At 42.4% G+C, this 26152-nt stretch overlaps 2 protein-coding genes across 7 annotated transcripts in view; both read left to right on the plus strand.

Annotated features, from left to right (window-relative positions):
- Positions 1–10435, plus strand: part of LOC149984334 (protein tyrosine phosphatase type IVA 3-like) — a 52252-nt gene extending 41817 nt beyond the window's left edge. For all 3 annotated transcript variants that reach the window (XM_090220356.1, XM_090220360.1, XM_090220348.1), the window contains exons 5-6: positions 4225–4299; positions 8754–10435. In XM_090220356.1, the coding sequence (XP_090076482.1) occupies positions 4225–4299; positions 8754–8871 (193 nt within the window). In that variant the 3' untranslated portion in view covers positions 8872–10435. The remainder of the gene's footprint in view (positions 1–4224; positions 4300–8753) is intronic.
- A 308-nt stretch (positions 10436–10743) lies between these two features.
- Positions 10744–26152, plus strand: part of LOC110506301 (cytoplasmic dynein 1 intermediate chain 1) — a 29842-nt gene continuing 14433 nt past the window's right edge. For 2 of the 4 annotated variants that reach the window (XM_090220307.1, XM_090220316.1), the window contains exons 1-3: positions 10744–10963; positions 23059–23204; positions 23882–23999. In XM_090220307.1, coding sequence (XP_090076433.1) covers positions 23097–23204; positions 23882–23999 — 226 coding nt within the window. In that variant the 5' untranslated portion in view covers positions 10744–10963; positions 23059–23096. The remainder of the gene's footprint in view (positions 10964–23058; positions 23205–23881; positions 24000–26152) is intronic. The other 2 variants (XM_090220311.1, XM_090220327.1) reach the window with 2 other exon arrangements.

A 26152-nucleotide genomic window follows, 5' to 3' on the forward strand; every position in this document is an offset into this window, starting at 1 on the left:
AGTTCTTATGGTTGGCCATGCAATACATTAGTTCTTATGGTTGGCCATGCCGTACATTACCATACATTAGTTCTTACGGTTGGCCATGCCGTACATTACCATACATTAGTTCTTATGGTTGGCCATGCCGTACATTACCATACATTAGTTCTTATGGTTGGCATGCCGTACATTAGTTCTTATGGTTGGCCATGCCGTACATTAGTTCTTATGGTTGGCCATGCCGTACATTACCATACATTAGTTCTTATGGTTGGCATGCCGTACATTAGTTCTTATGGTTGGCCATGCCATACATTAGTTCTTATGGTTGGCATGCCGTACATTAGTTCTTATGGTTGGCCATGCCGTACATTAGTTCTTATGGTTGGCCATGCCATACATTAGTTCTTATGGTTGGCATGCCGTACATTAGTTCTTATGGTTGGCCATGCCGTACATTAGTTCTTACGGTTGGCCATGCCGTATATTACCGTACATTAGTTCTTACGGTTGGCCATGCCGTACATTACCATACATTAGTTCTTATGGTTGGCATGCCAACCAACATAACAGAGGAGTTGACTAAATAGAAGCACAAACTGATCTGGTTACCAGGCTCATTTTAGCACTGTCCTGTCTGGTGTTCCTTCAGGTGTCCTCTATGGCAGAGGAGAGACAACGAGTCACATCTGTACTGATGGAGTATATTAGCTAGTAGAGGAGAACATTTCTCAAATGGTACCCTATTCTATACATAGTGCACTACTTTTGACCAGAGCCCTGTGGGCAATAGGGAGCCATTAAACCAGGCCTTAGGTACTAATAATGGTTGAGCTCATTGGTAGGAAGCTGAAGGAGCCCCTGTTCCCCTCCCCTCCTGTGTTAGCTGAAGGAGCCCCCCCAGCCCCCTGACTTCCCCTGCCTCTTCCGTTCCCCTCTCTGTGTTAGCTGAAGGAGCCCCCCCAGCCCCCTGACTTCCCCAGCCTCTTCCGTTCCCCTCTCTGTGTTAGCTGAAGGAGCTCCCCCAGCCCCCTGGCCCCCCCTGGCCTCCTCTTCTCTCCCTCCCCTCCTGTGTTAGCTGAAGGAGCTCCCCAGCCCCCTGGCCTCCCCAGGCTCTTCCCTCCCTCCCCTTCCTGTGTTAGCTGAAGGAGCCACCCAGCCCCCTGACATCCCCAGGCTCTTCCCTCCTGTGTTAGCTGAAGGAGCCCCCTGACCTCCCCAGGCTCTTCCCTCCCTCCCCGCTCTGTGTTAGCTGAAGGAGCCCCCTGACCTCCCCAGGCTCTTCCCTCCCTCCCCTCTCTGTGTTACCTGAAGGAGCCCCCTGACCTCCCCAGGCTCTTCCCTCCCTCCCCTCTCTGTGTTAGCTGAAGGAGCTCCCCAGCCCCCTGGCCTCCCCAGGCTCTTCTCTCCCTCCCCTCTCTGTGTTAGCTGAAGGAGCCACCCCAGCCCCCTGACCTCCCCAGGCTCTTCCCTCCCTCCCCTCTCTGTGTTAGCTGAAGGAGCCCCCTGACCTCCCCAGGCTCTTCCCTCCCTCCCCTCTCTGTGTTAGCTGAAGGAGCTCCCCAGCCCCCTGGCCTCCCCAGGCTCTTCTCTCCCTCCCCTCTCTGTGTTAGCTGAAGGAGCCACCCCAGCCCCCTGACCTCCCCAGGCTCTTCTCTCCCTCCCCTCCTGGGTAAGCTGAAGGAGCCCCTGTTCCCCTCCCCTCCTGTGTTAGCTGAAGGAGCCCCCCCAGCCCCCTGACTTCCCCAGCCTCTTCTGTTCCCCTCTCTGGGTAAGCTGAAGGAGCCACCCCAGCCCCCTGACCTCCCCAGGCTCTTCTCTCCCTCCCCTCCTGTGTTAGCTGAAGGAGCTCCCCAGCCCCCTGGCCTCCCCAGGCTCTTCTCTCCCTCCCCTCTCTGCTGAAGGAGCCACCCCAGCCCTCCCCAGGCTCTTCTCTCCCTCCCCTCTCTGTGTTAGCTGAAGGAGCCACCGGAGCCACCCCAGCCCTCCCCAGGCTCTTCTCTCCCTCCCCTCTCTGTGTTAGCTGAAGGAGCCACCCCAGCCCCCTGGCCTCCCCAGGCTCTTCCCTCCCCTCCTGTGTTAGCTGAAGGAGCTCCCCAGCCTCCTGGCCTCCCCAGGCTCTTCCCTCCCCATCCTGTGTTAGCTGAAGGAGCTCCCCAGCCTCCTGGCCTCCCCAGGCTCTTCCCTCCCCATCCTGTGTTAGCTGAAGGAGCTCCCCAGCCCCCTGGCCTCCCCAGGCTCTTCCCTCCCCTCCTGTGTTAGCTGAAGGAGCTCCCCACCCTCCCCTCCTGTGTTAGCTGAACGAGCTCCCCAGCCCCCAGCCCTCCCCAGGCTCTTCCCTCCCCTCCTGTGTTAGCTGAAGGAGCTCCCCAGCCTCCCCTCCCTGTGTTAGCTGAAGGAGCTCCCCAGCCTCCCCTCCCTGGGTTAGCTGAAGGAGCTCCCCAGCCCCCTGACCTCCCCAGCCTCCCCTCCCTGGGTTAGCTGAAGGAGCCCCCCAGCCCTCCCAGCCTCTCTTCCCTGGGTTGGTGAAGCACCGTCTATCTCTGACGTACTGGAGACCTCCTCTGGGACTCGTCTGTGGTTTTTGACAGGGCTCCAATGTTGACTTTACTCTGAACTGTTTGTTGTCCTGTTAATCAGCTGGGGAGTCTTTGGCTTTCAGCTGGTAACCTCTGCAACGTCTAAGTGGTCTGGGGGCTGATATGGCTTGACAGGGTAGAGTTAGATGAATACGTTTGAATGTCTCATGTCCATGCAGGCAGGCACCTCATCTGTTTCACTGATTCCTAGAAGTCCTGTGTTTGTGTTAGTGGTGTTATGCTCTTCAGCTCTCTATTTCCACACTGACTTACCGTAACCACAGCAACAACCCATATAAGGCTAGAAAAGGGGAAAGTGGGCTACAGCTTTTCCTAATGATTTGTTACCTGTAAATATTAGTGGCCAAATACAGCACAACTAGTTCCAGCTCTCAACCCGCAGCAGGGCTTTCCTTTGTCCAAACCAGAATGAACTCCATTCCCTGGGAACTGGCTGTGTTGTGACAACATGGAGAGAGAGACGTTGCTGGGGGCATAACAGGAAGGATACTAATGGATGTCTTTAATTCCCCGTCTTAATATGTGAATGCTGTTTCTAACGTCCCAAATGGCGCTATATTCCCTATTAAGTGCACTACTTTTGACCAGGGCCCATAAGGTTTTGACTGTGTCTTTAAGTCCCAGTATTAACAGCAGTCTGACTGTATCTTTAAGTCCCAGTATTAACAGCAGTCTGACTGTGTCTTTAAGTCCCAGTATTAACAGCAGTCTGACTGTGTCTTTAAGTCCCAGTATTAGTAGCAGTCTGACTGTGTCTTTAAGTCCCAGTATTAGTAGCAGTCTGACTGTGTCTTTAAGTCCCAGTATTAACAGCAGTCTGACTGTGTCTTTAAGTCCCAGTATTAACAGCAGTCTGACTGTGTCTTTAAGTCCCAGTATTAGTAGCAGTCTGACTGTGTCTTTAAGTCCCAGTATTAGTAGCAGTCTGACTGTGTCTTTAAGTCCCAGTATTAGTAGCAGTCTGACTGTGTCTTTAAGTCCCAGTATTAGTAGCAGTCTGACTGTGTCTTTAAGTCCCAGTATTAACAGCAGTCTGACTGTGTCTTTAAGTCCCAGTATTAACAGCAGTCTGACTGTGTCTTTAAGTCCCAGTATTAACAGCAGTCTGACTGTGTCTTTAAGTCCCAGTATTAACAGCAGTCTGACTGTGTCTTTAAGTCCCAGTATTAGTAGCAGTCTGACTGTGTCTTTAAGTCCCAGTATTAGTAGCAGTCTGACTGTGTCTTTAAGTCCCAGTATTAACAGCAGTCTGACTGTGTCTTTAAGTCCCAGTATTAACAGCAGTCTGACTGTGTCTTTAAGTCTCAGTATTAGTAGCAGTCTGACTGTGTCTTTAAGTCCCAGTATTAACAGCAGTCTGACTGTGTCTTTAAGTCCCAGTATTAGTAGCAGTCTGACTGTGTCTTTAAGTCCCAGTATTAGTAGCAGTCTGACTGTGTCTTTAAGTCCCAGTATTAGTATCATTCTGACTGTGTCTTTAAGTCCCAGTATTAACAGCAGTCTGACTGTGTCTTTAAGTCCCAGTATTAACAGCAGTCTGACTGTCTTTAAGTCCCAGTATTAACAGCAGTCTGACTGTGTCTTTAAGTCCCAGTATTAGTAGCAGCATGTAAAGGCTGTTTCTTTGTGTTTCTCCCTCCAGGGCTCCTGTGCTGGTGGCTCTGGCTCTGATCGAGGGCGGGATGAAGTATGAGGAGGCAGTTCAGTTCATCAGGCAGTATGTACATCTCACCTCCAGATTCAGTTCAGTTCATCAGGCAGTATGTACACCTCACCTCTAGATTCAGTTCAGTTCATCAGACAGTATGTACACCTCACCTCTAGATTCAGTTCAGTTCATCAGACAGTATGTACACCTCACCTCCAGATTCAGTTCAGTACATCAGGCAGTATGTACACCTCACCTCCAGATTCAGTTCAGTTCATCAGACAGTATGTACACCTCACCTCTAGATTCAGTTCAGTTCATCAGGCAGTATGTACACCACCTCTAGATTCAGTTCAGTTCATCAGGCAGTATGTACACCTCACCTCCAGATTCAGTTCAGTTCATCAGACAGTATGTACACCTCACCTCCAGATTCAGTTCAGTTCATCAGGCAGTATGTACACCTCAGTTCAGTTCATCAGGCAGTATGTACACCTCACCTCCAGATTCAGTTCAGTTCATCAGACAGTATGTACACCTCACCTCTAGATTCAGTTCAGTTCATCAGACAGTATGTACACCTCACCTCCAGATTCAGTTCAGTTCATCAGGCAGTATGAACACCTCACCTCCAGATTCAGTTCATCAGGCAGTATGTACACCTCACCTCCAGATTCAGTTCATCAGGCAGTATGAACACCTCACCTCCAGATTCAGTTCATCAGGCAGTATGTACACCTCACCTCCAGATTCAGTTCATCAGGCAGTATGAACACCTCACCTCCAGATTCAGTTCATCAGGCAGTATGTACACCTCACCTCTAGATTCAGTTCAGTTCATCAGGCAGTATGTACACCTCACCTCCAGATTCAGTTCAGTTCATCAGGCAGTATGTACACCTCACCTCCAGATTCAGTTCATCAGGCAGTATGAACACCTCACCTCCAGATTCAGTTCATCAGGCATTATGTACACCTCACCTCTAGATTCAGTTCAGTTCATCAGGCAGTATGTACACCTCAGTTCAGTTCATCAGACAGTATGTACACCTCACCTCCAGATTCAGTTCAGTTCATCAGGCAGTATGAACACCTCACCTCCAGATTCAGTTCAGTTCATCAGGCAGTATGTACACCTCACCTCTAGATTCAGTTCAGTTCATCAGGCAGTATGTACACCTCACCTCTAGATTCAGTTCAGTTCATCAGGCAGTAGGAACACCTCACCTCCAGATTCAGTTCAGTTCATCAGGCAGTATGTACACCACCTCTAGATTCAGTTCAGTTCATCAGGCAGTAGGAACACCTCACCTCCAGATTCAGTTCAGTTCATCAGGCATTATGTACACCACCTCTAGATTCAGTTCAGTTCATCAGGCAGTATGTACACCACCTCCAGATTCAGTTCAGTTTATCAGGCAGTAGGAACATCTCACCTCTAGATTCAGTTCAGTTCATCAGGCAGTATGTACACCACCTCCAGATTCAGTTCAGTTCATCAGGCAGTATGTACACCACCTCTAGATTCAGTTCAGTTCATCAGGCAGTATGAACATCTCACCTCTAGATTCAGTTCAGTTCATCAGGCAGTATGTACACCACCTCCAGATTCAGTTCATCAGGCAGTATGTACATCTCACCTCCAGATTCAGTTCATCAGGCAGTAGGAACATCTCACCTTCCGTCTCTTGATGTTTTTAAGGAGAGTGGAAGTCCACTCAACCTTTTTAGTGTTGTTCCTGTTTCATCTGACAGCTGTATATTTAGATGGGGACATCAATATGAACACCTCACCTCTAGATTCAGTTCATCAGACAGTATGCACACCTCACCTCCAGATTCAGTTCATCAGGCAGTATGAACACCTCACCTCCAGATTCAGTTCATCAGGCAGTATGAACACCTCACCTCCAGATTCAGTTCATCAGGCAGTATGTACACCTCACCTCCAGATTCAGTTCAGTTTATCAGGCAGTATGTACACCTCACCTCCAGATTCAGTTCAGTTTATCAGGCAGTATGTACACCTCACCTCTAGATTCAGTTCAGTTTATCAGGCAGTATGTACACCAGATTCAGTTCATCAGGCAGTATGTACACCAGATTCAGTTCATCAGGCAGTATGTACACCACCTCCAGATTCAGTTCAGTTTATCAGGCAGGAGGAACACCTCACCTCCAGATTCAGTTCAGTTTATCAGGCAGTAGGAACATCTCACCTCCAGATTCAGTTCAGTTTATCAGGCAGTAGGAACACCTCACCTCCAGATTCAGTTCAGTTTATCAGGCAGTAGGAACATCTCACCTCCAGATTCAGTTCAGTTTATCAGGCAGTAGGAACATCTCACCTCCAGATTCAGTTCAGTTTATCAGGCAGTAGGAACATCTCACCTCTAGATTCAGTTCAGTTTATCAGGCAGTATGTACACCACCTCTAGATTCAGTTCAGTTCATCAGGCAGTAGGAACATCTCACCTCTAGATTCAGTTCAGTTCATCAGGCAGTATGAACACCTCACCTCCAGATTCAGTTCAGTTTATCAGGCAGTAGGAACATCTCACCTCTAGATTCAGTTCAGTTCATCAGGCAGTATGAACACCTCACTTCCAGATTCAGTTCAGTTTATCAGGCAGTAGGAACATCTCACCTCTAGATTCAGTTCAGTTCATCAGGCAGTATGAACACCTCACCTCCAGATTCAGTTCAGTTCATCAGGCAGTATGTACACCACCTCTAGATTCAGTTCAGTTTATCAGGCAGTAGGAACATCTCACCTCCAGATTCAGTTCAGTTCATCAGGCAGTATGTACACCACCTCCAGATTCAGTTCAGTTCATCAGGCAGTAGGAACATCTCACCTTCCGTCTCTTGATGTTTTAAAGGAGAGTGGAAGTCCACTCAACCTTTTTAGTGTTGTTCCTGTTTCATCTGACAGCTGTATATTTAGATGGGGACATTATGGGACATCATGAGGAGGGAGAAAGGGATTGAACCGCTCTGTAATGAGGGGGATTATGGGACATCATGAGGAGGGAGAAAGGGATTGAACCGCTCTCTACTGAGGAGGATTATGGGACATCATGAGGAGGGAGAAAGGGTTTGAACCGTTCTGTACCGAGGAGGATTATGGGACATCATGAGGAGGGAGGAAGGGATTGAACCGCTCTGTACTGAGGAGGATTATGGGACATCATAAGGAGGGAGAAAGGGATTGAACCGCTCTGTACTGAGGGGGATTATGGGACATCATGAGGAGGGAGAAAGGGATTGAACCGCTCTGTACTGAGGAGGATTATGGGACATCATGAGGAGGGAGAAAGGGATTGAACCACTCTGTACTGAGGGGGATTATGGGACATCATGAGGAGGGAGAAAGTGATTGAACCGCTCTGTACTGAGGAGGATTATGGGACATCATGAGGAGGGAGAAAGGGATTGAACCGCTCTGTACTGAGGAGGATTATGGGACATCATGAGGAGGGAGAAAGGGATTGAACCGCTCTGCACTGAGGGGGATTATGGGACATCATGAGGAGGGAGAAAGGGATTGAACCGCTCTGTTTCTGAGGAGGATTATGTGGTTTGAGCCGGGAGTGTCTTTCACTCCGCCAGGGCTCTGCACACCTCTGGATTCTTCTGACCTCATTGGCTCTACATTATGGGTCAGGTTCTCTGGAAAAACATCAGCCTACTACCCTCCCGGACTGAGCACCGTGATGCTCAATGGACAATCTGAATTGAAGGTGCTTTTTAGTCCAGGAATAAATAGGCTTTGTGTGGATCTGGGAAAATCATCCCCTAAGTGAATTATAATTGTCTCTTTACATGAGGGCCCTTATATACAGCAAAGGTGTGTGTGTGTGTGTGTGTGTGGCTACAGTGTCAAGCTGTTTAGCTTCACATATAAGGGGCCCCTAGTCCCCAAATGTTGCACTGCTTTTAACCAGAGCCCTGTGGGCCCCTAGTCCCTAAATGTTGCACTGCTTTTAACCAGAGCCCTGTGGGCCCCTAGTCCCTAAATGTTGCACTACTTTTAACCAGAGCCCTGTGTGGGCCCCTAGTCCCTAAATGTTGCACTGCTTTTAACCAGAGCCCTGTGGGCCCCTAGTCCCTAAATGTTGCACTGCTTTTAACCAGAGCCCTGTGGGCCCCTAGTCCCTAAATGTTGCACTGCTTTTAACCAGAGCCCTGTGGGCCCCTAGTCCCTAAATGTTGCACTGCTTTTAACCAGAGCCCTGTGGGCCCCTAGTCCCTAAATGTTGCACTGCTTTTAACCAGAGCCCTGTGGGCCCCTAGTCCCTAAATGTTGCACTGCTTTTAACCAGAGCCCTGTGGGCCCCTAGTCCCTAAATGTTGCACTGCTTTTAACCAGAGCCCTGTGGGCCCCTAGTCCCTAAATGTTGCACTGCTTTTATTTAACCAGAGTGGACACTGGTCAGAGGTCGTGAACAGGGTGCCAATTGGGACACAACAGAGGTTCCTGTAGGGAGTAACAGTAGACCTGTCTCTCTCTGTCTCCTCAGGAAGCGCAGGGGAGCGATCAACAGCAAGCAGCTGACCTACCTGGAGAAATATCGCTCCAGACAGCGACTACGCTTCAAAGACCCTCACAAACACAAGAACAAGTGCTGTGTGATGTGATGATGTAGTGTGACCCCGCAGCCCGCCTGTTCTGACCCATATAGAACGACTACATGAACTTTAATATTGGACCGACCTCCACCCTGCTAAGATGCATTTAGGACTTGACCTGTTGTCTGTCTCCATGGGGACAGTTGCCACTGTTCTGTTGGGATTCTTCTGCTTCTCACTCTCAGGGCTGTTAGAGACCATCTCCTCTCTGATGTCTTTGAAAGAACACGTTCGTCCCCAACTGCCGGCCAATTGAACTCATAGAGAGGAAAAGCAAACAAGCCCTATTTCCATCAAGTACACACACACACACACACACACACACACACACACTGACAAACTATTTTGCACTGATTGTGACATACTGTGACATACACACACAGCGCCATTGACCACCAGACCAACCCCTCAACCAGCAGCAACACTGTCAGCTTGGTCCCAGGCCTGATCGTTCCTATTTCCTCCCTGCTGCTAGTTAGCACTGACCCAACCCAATGAAACACACCGACCCACCACTAGCTGTCACAACAGGTCTGCATCACCATACACCATGTTAACTGAAAGCCCCTGCTAGCCATGATGACATGAATGAAATAATCATGAACAATAACAGATTTTATGCTGTCTGTGTGTTTTTATCTCAATGTTTCAAGGAAATCCAGTTTAAGGTCTTTGTTCAATTGAAATGCCATCCACAGAGCTCAGCCATCTTGCTCCTTTGCTCCGTTTTCATAATGCATGTCGGTTAACACTTGTTAGAATCATGTCCTTGTCTCCTTCTTTTTTTGAGGCTATGGGGATGCGGGATGGGACTTAAAATAGGACGAGGTTTTGTGCCGAGTCGCCGGTTTTTTAAATAGCAATATTTTTTACATTGTGATATGAAATACTCTGGGATTAGGATTCTTCACCACTGGCTGCTTCTGTTGTACAACATGAAGGATCTCAGTGTATCATGTAGGAGTCAGCTGAGCCTGGGTGGGCTTGGTAGGCAACACCGCCTGTGTCCCAGATGGCACCCTACTCCCTATATAGTGCACTACTTTTGACCAGAGGTCTATGGGCTACAATGCCTTGAAATGTACACAAAAACATGGATTCGCACTGATCCTATGGGCTCCGGTCAAAAGTTGTGCACTATATAGGGAGTAGGGTGCCATCTGGGACGCGTACTATGCTTTGGGAACGTAAACATGGCGGTGCCCCGTAGTCGTCTCTGGGATGAAAAACAGCCAACTGAACCGTCTGCTCAGAAATAACGTCCTGGCTCTGTATCTGTCAGTGTGGATATAAATGTCTCTCATCTTGCCTCTGAAATAGCACCCTATTCCCCTTTTATAGTGCACTACTATATAGCACACTTTTGACTATAGTCCTATGGGCTCTGGTCAAAAGTAGTGCACTAAATAGGGAATAGGGTGCAAGACGCAGTCTCAGTTAAGGACAGGTACTGAAGGAATGACTGGTATCCTAGGAAGAAAGCTGTCACATTTATCTGCTGCCTTGGAAGTAACCCACTTCAGATTGTTCACAGTTAATGAAGTACAAGAAATAAAGTAATTGTTTAAAGTAAGCTGGCCTGTTTTGTGCTTTATTCAGGAGTTGACTTGTGGGAGAACGAATCATTTTAAACAACCACTTTTGCCTTGTTGTGAAAACAAGCTCAATGCCGCCATCTAGTGGCCATGTGTAGTTATTCACACATTATTAGTAGTGGCATTGTTGGCCTGAATTAGTTTTTGCAATTTCTGAAATAGATTTATCGTTTTCTCTTCAATGACCATATTGTTGATTTGCGATTATAATATGGCACATGTATCATCTATATTGTAGAGAAAGTCATCACTTTATTATCTCAAACATTCCTGTTTGTACAACAATGACGTATGATATACAGGCTACTTCCGGACGGAATCTAATTACAATTGAGAAAGAGGGCAGAGCTCGAGCGACAAATTCTATGTCCTTTGTTGTGTTATATAAACGTCTTGTCCGTGGTGATATTGTCTATATAAATCACGCAGGTCTTTTTGCCTGTGGCACGTCCGATATAGCTAATTCTGGAAAGGACCCGAGATAAACGCAAGGCACAGTGCAGACGGTAGGCTAATTAAAATGCATCTTTGTCTTGCATGAGCATCCTTATTAGCCGGCACCCAATGTAGGCCAAGTCTATCTAACGGTTCAAAATGTGTTCTGGTCATTGTGTGAAAACCTAGGCGCACCACGATTTTAACTGGAGAATACATGGTTTTGCTGCTGATGGGGAGAACAATCTAGAAATGAAATGTATTCAATGTGCTGCAAATGTAGCAAAACATGTTCAATGTATTTACAGCGTAATAAGCCTCACCATGGCATCCAGGGCCATTGCTTTTTCGTTTTTATTATTTAATTGGTAGTTGTTATAATAGGCTAGTCCACACTGTCAAATACTGTATGATATACAGTATTTGGAATGCATGATATTAACATTTCTCTACCATCATGCCATAGGCTACAATCCTCATTTCTGCTTGTTTTGTTTTGCATGCCTCCGTCTGCTCGGTCATCCATCAGGATTTAAAATAAAGTTTTTTTCTTTGTCTCATAGTGTTTTGTCATTTTATTTATGTTTTGCATTACGTTCCCACTTCTCATTTTCATAATTTAATAGCACCTACTTACTGATCGTGCAGGTAAAGAAAATATTTGTACTGTAACGACCCTGGGTTTATACGCCCGGAAATCGACCCTGCCACACGAGCATACTTTTGCGGCACAGTCGATAGCGCACCGGGCCTCGCTAGTATCAAATGTATAATTTGCTTTCAAAATGTACTTGCCACTTTCCAATGTAATAACTGGATCTTTGGGAGTTGCATCTCCTTGGCTCCTAGTGCTGTAAATAGTTCCATCCATATAATTAGAATAAATGATGTTCCATTCTCACTATGCTTTGTCAGTCCAATCACACAATTTCATGTCGAATTGAACATCCCAACCATTCGCCCATAGGTTAGTTTGTGTTTCCGGCATTGATAGATACACAATGATACTGATACAGAGATTAAACCTATAGGTGGATACTGATACAGAGATTAAACCTATAGGTGGATACTGATACAGATATTAAACCTATAGGTGGACACGATACTGATACAGAGATTAAACCTATAGGTGGACACGATACTGATACAGAGATTAAACCTATAGGTGGACATGATACAGAGATTAAACCTATAGGTGGACATGATACTGATACAGAGATTAAACATATAGGTGGATACTGATACAGAGATTAAACCTATAGGTGGACACGATACTGATACAGAGATTAAACCTATAGGTGGACATGATACTGATACAGAGATTAAACCTATAGGTGGATACTGATACAGAGATTAAACCTATAGGTGGACACGATACTGATACAGAGATTAAACCTATAGGTGGACATGATACTGATACAGAGATTAAACCTATAGGTGGACATGATACTGATACAGAGATTAAACCTATAGGTGGACACGATACTGATACAGAGATTAAACCTATAGGTGGACAAGATACTGATACAGAGATTAAACCTATAGGTGGACACGATACTGATACAGAGATTAAACCTATAGGTGGACATGATACAGAGATTAAACCTATAGGTGGACATGATACTGATATAGAGATTAAACCTATAGGTGGATACTGATACAGAGATTAAACCTATAGGTGGACACAATACTGATACAGAGATTAAACCTATAGGTGGACATGATACTGATACAGAGATTAAACCTATAGGTGGACATGATACTGATACAGAGATTAAACCTATAGGTAGACACGATACTGATACAGAGATTAAACCTATAGGTGGACACGATACTGATACAGAGATTAAACCTATAGGTGGACATGATACTGATACAGAGATTAAACCTGTAGGTGGACATGATACTGATACAGAGATTAAACCTATAGGTGGACATGATACAGAGATTAAACCTATAGGTGGACACGATACTGATACAGAGATTAAACCTATAGGTGGATACTGATACAGAGACTAAACCTATAGGTGGACATGATACTGATACAGAGATTAAACCTGTAGGTGGACATGATACTGATACAGAGATTAAACCTATAGGTGGACATGATACTGATACAGAGATTAAACCTATAGGTGGATACTGATACAGAGATTACACCTATAGGTGGACATGATACTGATACAGAGATTAAACCTATAGGTGGACATGATACTGATACAGAGATTAAACCTATAGGTGGACACGATACTGATACAGAGATTAAACCTATAGGTGGACACGATACTGATACAGAGATTAAACCTATAGGTGGACATGATACTGATACAGAGATTAAACCTATAGGTGGATACTGATACAGAGATTAAACCTATAGGTGGACATGATACTGATACAGAGATTAAACCTATAGGTGGACATGATACTGATACAGAGATTAAACCTATAGGTGGACATGATACTGATACAGAGATTAAACCTATAGGTGGACACGATACTGATACAGAGATTAAACCTATAGGTGGATACTGATACAGAGACTAAACCTATAGGTGGACATGATACTGATACAGAGATTAAACCTGTAGGTGGACATGATACTGATACAGAGATTAAACCTATAGGTGGACATGATACTGATACAGAGAGTAAACCTATAGGTGGATACTGATACAGAGATTAAACCTATAGGTGGATACTGATACAGAGATTAAACCTATAGGTGGACATGATACTGATACAGAGATTAAACCTATAGGTGGACACGATACTGATACAGAGATTAAACCTATAGGTGGACATGATACAGAGATTAAACCTATAGGTGAACATGATACTGATACAGAGATTAAACCTATAGGTGGACATGATACTGATACAGAGATTAAACCTATAGGTGGACATGATACTGATACAGAGATTAAACCTATAGGTGGACATGATACTGATACAGAGATTAAACCTATAGGTGGATACTGATACAGAGATTACACCTATAGGTGGACATGATACTGATACAGAGATTAAACCTATAGGTGGACATGATACTGATACAGAGATTAAACCTATAGGTGGACACGATACTGATACAGAGATTAAACCTATAGGTGGACACGATACTGATACAGAGATTAAACCTATAGGTGGACATGATACTGATACAGAGATTAAACCTATATGTGGATACTGATACAGAGATTAAACCTATAGGTGGACATGATACTGATACAGAGATTAAACCTATAGGTGGACATGATACTGATACAGAGATTAAACCTATAGGTGGACATGATACTGATACAGAGATTAAACCTATAGGTGGACACGATACTGATACAGAGATTAAACCTATAGGTGGATACTGATACAGAGACTAAACCTATAGGTGGACATGATACTGATACAGAGATTAAACCTGTAGGTGGACATGATACTGATACAGAGATTAAACCTATAGGTGGACATGATACTGATACAGAGAGTAAACCTATAGGTGGATACTGATACAGAGATTAAACCTATAGGTGGATACTGATACAGAGATTAAACCTATAGGTGGACATGATACTGATACAGAGATTAAACCTATAGGTGGACACGATACTGATACAGAGATTAAACCTATAGGTGGACATGATACAGAGATTAAACCTATAGGTGAACATGATACTGATACAGAGATTAAACCTATAGGTGGACATGATACTGATACAGAGATTAAACCTATAGGTGGACATGATACTGATACAGAGATTAAACCTATAGGTGGACATGATACTGATATAGAGATTAAACCTATAGGTGGACATGATACTGATACAGAGATTAAACCTATAGGTGGACATGATACTGATACAGAGATTAAACCTATAGGTGGACATGATACTGATATAGAGATTAAACCTATAGGTGGATACTGATACAGAGATTAAACCTATAGGTGGACATGATACAGAGATTAAACCTATAGGTGGACATGATACTGATACAGACATTAAACCTATAGGTGGATACTGATACAGAGATTAAACCTATAGGTGGACATGATACTGATACAGAGATTAAACCTATAGGTGGACATGATACTGATACAGAGATTAAACCTATAGGTGGACATGATACAGAGATTAAACCTATAGGTGGACATGATACTGATACAGAGATTAAACCTATAGGTGGACATGATACCGATACAGAGATTAAATCTATAGGTGGACATGATACAGAGATTAAACCTATAGGTGGACATGATACTGAGATTAAATCTATAGGTGGACATGATACAGAGATTAAACCTATAGGTGGACACGATACTGATACAGAGATTAAACCTATAGGTGGACATAATACTGATACAGAGATTAAACCTATAGGTGGACATGATACTGATACAGAGATTAAACCTATAGGTGGACACGATACTGATACAGAGATTAAATCTATAGGTGGACATGATACTGATACAGAGATTAAACCTATAGGTGGACACGATACTGATACAGAGATTAAACCTATAGGTGGACATGATACAGAGATTAAACCTATAGGTGGACATGATACTGATATAGAGATTAAACCTATAGGTGGATACTGATACAGAGATTAAACCTATAGGTGGACACAATACTGATACAGAGATTAAACCTATAGGTGGACATGATACTGATACAGAGATTAAACCTATAGGTGGACATGATACTGATACAGAGATTAAACCTATAGGTGGACACGATACTGATACAGAGATTAAACCTATAGGTGGACACGATACTGATACAGAGATTAAACCTATAGGTGGACATGATACTGATACAGAGATTAAACCTGTAGGTGGACATGATACTGATACAGAGATTAAACCTATAGGTGGACATGATACAGAGATTAAACCTATAGGTGGACACGATACTGATACAGAGATTAAACCTATAGGTGGATACTGATACAGAGACTAAACCTATAGGTGGACATGATACTGATACAGAGATTAAACCTGTAGGTGGACATGATACTGATACAGAGATTAAACCTATAGGTGGACATGATACTGATATAGAGATTAAACCTATAGGTGGACATGATACTGATACAGAGATTAAACCTATAGGTGGACATGATACTGATACAGAGATTAAACCTATAGGTGGACATGATACTGATATAGAGATTAAACCTATAGGTGGATACTGATACAGAGATTAAACCTATAGGTGGACATGATACAGAGATTAAACCTATAGGTGGACATGATACTGATACAGACATTAAACCTATAGGTGGATACTGATACAGAGATTAAACCTATAGGTGGACATGATACTGATACAGAGATTAAACCTATAGGTGGACAAGATACTGATACAGAGATTAAACCTATAGGTGGACATGATACAGAGATTAAACCTATAGGTGGACATGATACTGATACAGAGATTAAACCTATAGGTGGACATGATACCGATACAGAGATTAAATCTATAGGTGGACATGATACAGAGATTAAACCTATAGGTGGACATGATACTGAGATTAAATCTATAGGTGGACATGATACAGAGATTAAACCTATAGGTGGACACGATACTGATACAGAGATTAAACCTATAGGTGGACATGATACTGATACAGAGATTAAACCTATAGGTGGACATGATACTGATACAGAGATTAAACCTATAGGTGGACACGATACTGATACAGAGATTAAATCTATAGGTGGACATGATACTGATACAGAGATTAAACCTATAGGTGGACACGATACTGATACAGAGATTAAACCTATAGGTGGACATGATACAGAGATTAAACCTATAGGTGGACATGATACTGATATAGAGATTAAACCTATAGGTGGATACTGATACAGAGATTAAACCTATAGGTGGACACAATACTGATACAGAGATTAAACCTATAGGTGGACATGATACTGATACAGAGATTAAACCTATAGGTGGACATGATACTGATACAGAGATTAAACCTATAGGTGGACACGATACTGATACAGAGATTAAACCTATAGGTGGACACGATACTGATACAGAGATTAAACCTATAGGTGGACATGATACTGATACAGAGATTAAACCTGTAGGTGGACATGATACTGATACAGAGATTAAACCTATAGGTGGACATGATACAGAGATTAAACCTATAGGTGGACACGATACTGATACAGAGATTAAACCTATAGGTGGATACTGATACAGAGACTAAACCTATAGGTGGACATGATACTGATACAGAGATTAAACCTGTAGGTGGACATGATACTGATACAGAGATTAAACCTATAGGTGGACATGATACTGATACAGAGATTAAACCTATAGGTGGATACTGATACAGAGATTACACCTATAGGTGGACATGATACTGATACAGAGATTAAACCTATAGGTGGACATGATACTGATACAGAGATTAAACCTATAGGTGGACACGATACTGATACAGAGATTAAACCTATAGGTGGACACGATACTGATACAGAGATTAAACCTATAGGTGGACATGATACTGATACAGAGATTAAACCTATATGTGGATACTGATACAGAGATTAAACCTATAGGTGGACATGATACTGATACAGAGATTAAACCTATAGGTGGACATGATACTGATACAGAGATTAAACCTATAGGTGGACATGATACTGATACAGAGATTAAACCTATAGGTGGACACGATACTGATACAGAGATTAAACCTATAGGTGGATACTGATACAGAGACTAAACCTATAGGTGGACATGATACTGATACAGAGATTAAACCTGTAGGTGGACATGATACTGATACAGAGATTAAACCTATAGGTGGACATGATACTGATACAGAGAGTAAACCTATAGGTGGATACTGATACAGAGATTAAACCTATAGGTGGATACTGATACAGAGATTAAACCTATAGGTGGACATGATACTGATACAGAGATTAAACCTATAGGTGGACACGATACTGATACAGAGATTAAACCTATAGGTGGACATGATACAGAGATTAAACCTATAGGTGAACATGATACTGATACAGAGATTAAACCTATAGGTGGACATGATACTGATACAGAGATTAAACCTATAGGTGGACATGATACTGATACAGAGATTAAACCTATAGGTGGACATGATACTGATACAGAGATTAAACCTATAGGTGGATACTGATACAGAGATTACACCTATAGGTGGACATGATACTGATACAGAGATTAAACCTATAGGTGGACATGATACTGATACAGAGATTAAACCTATAGGTGGACACGATACTGATACAGAGATTAAACCTATAGGTGGACACGATACTGATACAGAGATTAAACCTATAGGTGGACATGATACTGATACAGAGATTAAACCTATATGTGGATACTGATACAGAGATTAAACCTATAGGTGGACATGATACTGATACAGAGATTAAACCTATAGGTGGACATGATACTGATACAGAGATTAAACCTATAGGTGGACATGATACTGATACAGAGATTAAACCTATAGGTGGACACGATACTGATACAGAGATTAAACCTATAGGTGGATACTGATACAGAGACTAAACCTATAGGTGGACATGATACTGATACAGAGATTAAACCTGTAGGTGGACATGATACTGATACAGAGATTAAACCTATAGGTGGACATGATACTGATACAGAGAGTAAACCTATAGGTGGATACTGATACAGAGATTAAACCTATAGGTGGATACTGATACAGAGATTAAACCTATAGGTGGACATGATACTGATACAGAGATTAAACCTATAGGTGGACACGATACTGATACAGAGATTAAACCTATAGGTGGACATGATACAGAGATTAAACCTATAGGTGAACATGATACTGATACAGAGATTAAACCTATAGGTGGACATGATACTGATACAGAGATTAAACCTATAGGTGGACATGATACTGATACAGAGATTAAACCTATAGGTGGACATGATACTGATATAGAGATTAAACCTATAGGTGGACATGATACTGATACAGAGATTAAACCTATAGGTGGACATGATACTGATACAGAGATTAAACCTATAGGTGGACATGATACTGATATAGAGATTAAACCTATAGGTGGATACTGATACAGAGATTAAACCTATAGGTGGACATGATACAGAGATTAAACCTATAGGTGGACATGATACTGATACAGACATTAAACCTATAGGTGGATACTGATACAGAGATTAAACCTATAGGTGGACATGATACTGATACAGAGATTAAACGTATAGGTGGACATGATACTGATACAGAGATTAAACCTATAGGTGGACATGATACAGAGATTAAACCTATAGGTGGACATGATACTGATACAGAGATTAAACCTATAGGTGGACATGATACCGATACAGAGATTAAATCTATAGGTGGACATGATACAGAGATTAAACCTATAGGTGGACATGATACTGAGATTAAATCTATAGGTGGACATGATACAGAGATTAAACCTATAGGTGGACACGATACTGATACAGAGATTAAACCTATAGGTGGACATGATACTGATACAGAGATTAAACCTATAGGTGGACATGATACTGATACAGAGATTAAATCTATAGGTGGACACGATACTGATACAGAGATTAAATCTATAGGTGGACATGATACTGATACAGAGATTAAACCTATAGGTGGACATGATACTGATACAGAGATTAAACCTATAGGTGGATACTGATACAGAGATTAAACCTATAGGTGGACATGATACTGATACAGAGATTAAACCTATAGGTGGAAACTGATACAGAGATTAAATCTATAGGTGGACATGATACTGATACAGAGATTAAACCTATAGGTGGACATGATACTGATACAGAGATTAAACCTATAGGTGGACATGATACTGATACAGAGATTAAACCTATAGGTGGACATGATACTGATACAGAGATTAAACCTATAGGTGGACATGATACTGATACAGAGATTAAACCTATAGGTGGACACGATACTGATACAGAGATTAAACCTATAGGTGGACACGATACTGATACAGAGATTAAACCTATAGGTGGACATGATACTGATACAGAGATTAAACCTATAGGTGGACATGATACTGATACAGAGATTAAACCTATAGGTGGACACGATACTGATACAGAGATTAAACCTATAGGTGGACATGATACTGATACAGAGATTAAACCTATAGGTGGACATGATACTGATACAGAGATTAAACCTATAGGTGGACATGATACAGAGATTACACCTATATTTATTTATTTATTTAACTAGGCAAGTCAGTTAAGAACACATTTTTATTTATAATGACGGCCTACCAAAAGGCAAAAGGCCTCCTGCGAGGACGGGGTCTGGGATTAAAAATGTCAAATAAATAAAATATGAATATAGGACACAACACACATCACGACAAGAGAGACAACACAACACGACATAAAGAGAGACGTAGGTGGACATGATGCTGTGAATGACCCATGGATTGATGTGTAATCTACTGTAATGGTAGTATTGAAGGGTTGTGTAGAACACCTATATTTAGTGCTAGAAAGGGTATTGTAGAACACCTATATTTAGTGCTAGAAAGGGTTTTGTAGAACACCTATATTTAGTGCTAGAAAGGGTATTGTAGAACACCTATATTTAGTGCTAGAAAGGGTTTTGTAGAACACCTATATTTAGTGCTAGAAAGGGTATTGTAGAACACCTATATTTAGTGCTAGAAAGGGTTTTGTAGAACACCTATATTTAGTGCTAGAAAGGGTATTGTAGAACACCTATATTTAGTGCTAGAAAGGGTTTTGTAGAACACCTATATTTAGTGCTAGAAAGGGTATTGTAGAACACCTATATTTAGTGCTAGAAAGGGTTTTGTAGAACACCTATATTTAGTGCTAGAAAGGGTATTGTAGAACACCTATATTTAGTGCTAGAAAGGGTTTTGTAGAACACCTATATTTAGTGCTAGAAAGGGTTTTGTAGAACACCCATATTTAGTGCTAGAAAGGGTATTGTAGAACACCTATATTTAGTGCTAGAAAGGGTTTTGTAGAACACCTATATTTAGTGCTAGAAAGGGTATTGTAGAACACCTATATTTAGTGCTAGAAAGGGTTTTGTAGAACACCTATATTTAGTGCTAGAAAGGGTTTTGTAGAACACCTATATTTAGTGCTAGAAAGGGTATTGTAGAACACCTATATTTAGTGCTAGAAAGGGTTTTGTAGAACACCTATATTTAGTGCTAGAAAGGGTATTGTAGAACACCCATATTTAGTGCTAGAAAGGGTTTTGTTAATCTTGTCTACCAGACAGCTTTCTGAACCTACAGTGCCAGTCAAAGTTTGGACACACCAACTCATTCAAGGGTTTTCCTTATTTTTTACCATTTTCTACATTGTAAAATAATAGTAAAGACATCAACACTATGAAATAACACATATGGAGTCATGTAGTAACCAAAAAAGTGTTGAACAAATCAAAATATATATTAAATAAGAATATATTCCTATCTGACTTGTTACATAAAGGTTCAATAAAAATATAAAAAATATACAATTAAGATAATTCCGTTATCCATGCAGTTCTATAGCCTGGTCCCAGGTCTGTTGTCTCTTTCTGTAGCCTGGTCCCAGATCTGTTGTCTCTTTCTGTAGCCTGGTCCCAGGTCTGTTGTCTCCTTCTGTAGCCTGGTCCCAGATCTGTTGTCTCTTTCTGTAGCCTGGTCCCAGATTTGTTGTCTCCTTCTGTAGCCTGGTCCCAAAACTGTCTGTGCTCTTGCCAACTCATTTGCTCATTGTCAAGTCAAACATACATGACAAGGAAGGACAAGGAGTTGGCATGTTAGCACAAACAGACTGGCACTCAGGCTAGCAGTTCTCAGAGAGAATTGGTGAATTTTCTAGTGGTCCTACTGTGTTGTATATCAACATGCAGAATGAACCAGGCTAACTGTGTCCTATGTATCAACATACAGAATGAACCAGGCTAACTGTGCTGTATGTATCAACATACAGAATGAACCAGACTAACTGTGCTGTATCAACATACAGAATGAACCAGGCTCACTGTGTTGTATCAACATACAGAATGAACCAGGCTAACTGTGCTGTATCAACATACAGAATGAACCAGGCTAACTGTGTTGTATGTATCAACAGGCAGAATGAACCAGGCTAACTGTGCTGTATGTATCAACATGCAGAATGAACCAGGCTAACTGTGTCGTATGTATCAACATACAGAATGAACCAGGCTAACTGTGCTGTATCCACATGCAGAATGAACCAGGCTAACTGTGCTGTATGTATCAACATACAGAATGAACCAGGCTAACTGTGTTGTATGTATCAACATACAGAATGAACCAGGCTAACTGTGTTGTATGTATCAACAGGCAGAATGAACCAGGCTAACTGTGTTGTATGTATCAACATACAGAATGAACCAGGCTAACTGTGCTGTATCAACATACAGAATGAACCAGGCTAACTGTGTTGTATGTATCAACATACAGAATGAACCAGGCTAACTGTGCTGTATCAACATACAGAATGAACCAGGCTAACTGTGTTGTATGTATCAACATACAGAATGAACCAGGCTAACTGTGTTGTATGTATCAACATACAGAATGAACCAGGCTAACTGTGTTGTATGTATCAACATACAGAATGAACCAGGCTAACTGTGTTGTATGTATCAACAGGCAGAATGAACCAGGCTAACTGTGTTGTATGTATCAACAGGCAGAATGAACCAGGCTAACTGTGTTGTATGTATCAACAGGCAGAATGAACCAGGCTAACTGTGCTGTATGTATCAACATACAGAATGAACCAGGCTAACTGTGCTTTATGTATCAACAGGCAGAATGAACCAGGCTAACTGTGTTGTATGTATCAACAGGCAGAATGAACCAGGCTAACTGTGCTGTATGTATCAACAGGCAGAATGAACCAGGCTAACTGTGCTGTATCAACATACAGAATGAACCAGGCTAACTGTGCTGTATGTATCAACAGGCAGAATGAACCAGGCTAACTGTGCTGTATCAACATACAGAATGAACCAGGCTAACTGTGCTGTATGTATCAACAGGCAGAATGAACCAGGCTAACTGTGTTGTATGTATCAACAGGCAGATTGCTGCTTACTTATCTATCTAGTAGGACGAAGATGTCTGACAAAAGTGACCTGAAAGCTGAGCTGGAGCGAAAGAAACAGAGGCTAGCTCAAATACGAGAGGAGAAGAAGAGAAAGGAGGAGGAGAGGAAAAAGAAAGAGGTGAGGAGAAATCTCTATTCATTTGAATGTGATGTGAACTTCTTTGGTTTAGTTCAGCATCTCAAATGAGGATGAATAGAGCATTTCTACAACAGGTTATAAGAAGTCTGATTTGGATTGGTAGTGTTTCTGAAGTCTTTGTGGAACTACACTGGCTCCGATCCAAATGACACCCTATTCCCTATATAATGCACTTCAAATGGCACCCTATTCCCTATATAGTGCACTTCAAATGGCACCCTATTCCCTATATAGTGCACTTCAAATGGCACCCTATTCCCTATATAGTGCACTTCAAATGGCACCCTATTCCATATATAGTGCACTTCAAATGGCACCCTATTCCATATATAGTGCACTTCAAATGGCACCCTATTCCCTATATAGTGCACTTCAAATGGCACCCTATTCCCTATATAGTGCACTTCAAAATGCACTCTATTCCCTATATAGTGCACTTCAAATGGCACCCTATTCCCTATATAATGCAGTTAAAATGGCACCCTATGCCCTATATAGTGCACTTCAAATAACACCACATTCCTTATATAATGCACTTCAAATAACACCCTATTCCCTAGATATTGCACTACTTTTGGCCAGTGCACCACGTAGGGAATAGGGTGCTATTTGGGACAGAGACAGTGATACTGAAGTTCTCCCCAACACCTGTTCAGTCTGAGAGTCTGCAGCAGAAAACAGAGAATGTCTCTGAAGATTCTGACTTGGACCGCAAACGAAGAGAGACGGAGGCGCTGCTGCAGAGTATTGGGATCTCACCAGAACCACCATTAGGTATACCAGTCATATCCTTGTTGCTTTCTGAGACCATCCTACCCTACCATCCTACTGATCTTTCTGAGACCATCCTACCCTACCATCCTACTGACCTTTCTGAGATCATCCTACCATTGTACTGACCTTTCTGAGACCATCCTATCCTACCATCCTACAGACCTTTCTGAGATCATCCTACCATTGTACTGACCTTTCTGAGATCATCCTACCCTACCATCCTACTGACCTTTCTGAGATCATCCTACCCTACCATCCTACTGACCTTACTGAGATCATTCTACCCTACCATTGTACTGACCATTCTGAGATCATCCTATCCTACCATCCTACAGACCTTTCTGAGATCATCCTACCATTGTACTGACCTTTCTGAGATCATCCTACCCTACCATCCTACTGACCTTTCTGAGATAATCCTATCCTACCATTTTACTGACCTTTCTGAGATCATCCTACCCTACCATTGTACTGATCATTCTGAGATAATCCTATCCTACCATTTTACTGACCTTTCTGAGATCATTCTACCCTACCATACTACTGACCTTTCTGAGATCATCCTACCCTACCATCCTACTGACCTTTCTGAGATCATCCTACCCTACCATACTACTGACCTTTCTGAGATCATTCTACCCTACCATCCTACTGACCTTTCTGAGATCATTCTACCCTACCATCCTACTGACCTTTCTGATATCATTCTACCCTACCATCCTACTGACCTTTCTGAGATCATTCTACCCTACCATCCTACTGACCTTTCTGAGATCATCCTACCCTACCATCCTACTGACCTTTCTGAGATCATTCTACCCTACCATCCTACTGACCTTTCTGAGATCATCCTACCCTACCATCCTACTGACCTTTCTGAGATCATTCTACCCTACCATCCTACTGACCTTTCTGAGATCATCCTACCCTACCATCCTACTGACCTTTCTGAGATCATCCTACCCTACCATCCTACTGACCATTATGAGATCATTCTACCCTACCATCCTACTGACCTTTCTGAGATCATCCTACCCTACCATCCTACTGACCTTTCTGAGATCATCCTACCCTACCATCCTACTGACCTTTCTGAGATCTTTCTACCCTACCATACTACTGACCTTACTGAGATCATCCTACCCTACCATCCTACTGACCATTCTGAGATCATTCTACCCTACCATCCTACTGACCATTCTGAGATCATTCTACCCTGCCATCCTACTGACCTTTCTGAGATCATCCTACCCTACCATACTACTGACCTTTCTGAGATCATCCTACCCTACCATCCTACTGACCATTCTGAGATCATTCTACCCTACCATACTACTGACCTTTCTGAGATCATCCTACCCTACCATACTACTGACCTTTCTGAGATCATCCTACCCTACCATCCTACTGACCTTTCTGAGATCATTCTACCCTAACAAAACCATTTCCAGTGAGAGTGTTTTTCAGACCTGAACTAGGTTTAATCTGTGTATGGGAAACTGGCCCGTCTTTGTTTATTGAGTGTATCTTGTGGTAATGGTCTCCATACAAAATAATCAGGTCATGAAATGATCTTCAGTTTACAGTATATCATATATTCATACAAATCATTTACATTATTAATTGACTCTAATTTTTCCTTTCTGGTATAAACATTAAAATTCCATTGTGTCATTGCCAAAAGCTTAGTTATAAAAACCCAGTGATTTGGTTGGTAGGGTTGTATATTCATGGCTTTGATGCCAGCTCTTTTGTTTAAATGAAGATGTATTTGAAGAGACTACTGCAGGTATGAATCTATGTATTCGGTTCAGAGGGTTAGTTTGATATGACTACTGCAGGTATGAATCTATGTATTCGGTTCAGAGGGTTAGTTTGATATGACTACTGCAGGTATGAATCTATGTATTCGGTTCAGAGGGTTAGTTTGATATGACTACTGCAGGTATGAATCTATGTATTCGGTTCAGAGGGTTAGTTTGATATGACTACTGCAGGTATGAATCTATGTATTCGGTTCAGAGGGTTAGTTTGATATGACTACTGCAGGTATGAATCTATGTATTCGGTTCAGAGGGTTAGTTTGATATGACTACTGCAGGTATGAATCTATGTATTCGGTTCAGAGGGTTAGTTTGATATGACTACTGCAG

The sequence above is a fragment of the Oncorhynchus mykiss genome, chromosome 3, assembly GCF_057628025.1.
Source record: "Oncorhynchus mykiss isolate SJ-2025 chromosome 3, ASM5762802v1, whole genome shotgun sequence".
NCBI classification, from domain to species: domain Eukaryota; kingdom Metazoa; phylum Chordata; class Actinopteri; order Salmoniformes; family Salmonidae; genus Oncorhynchus; species Oncorhynchus mykiss.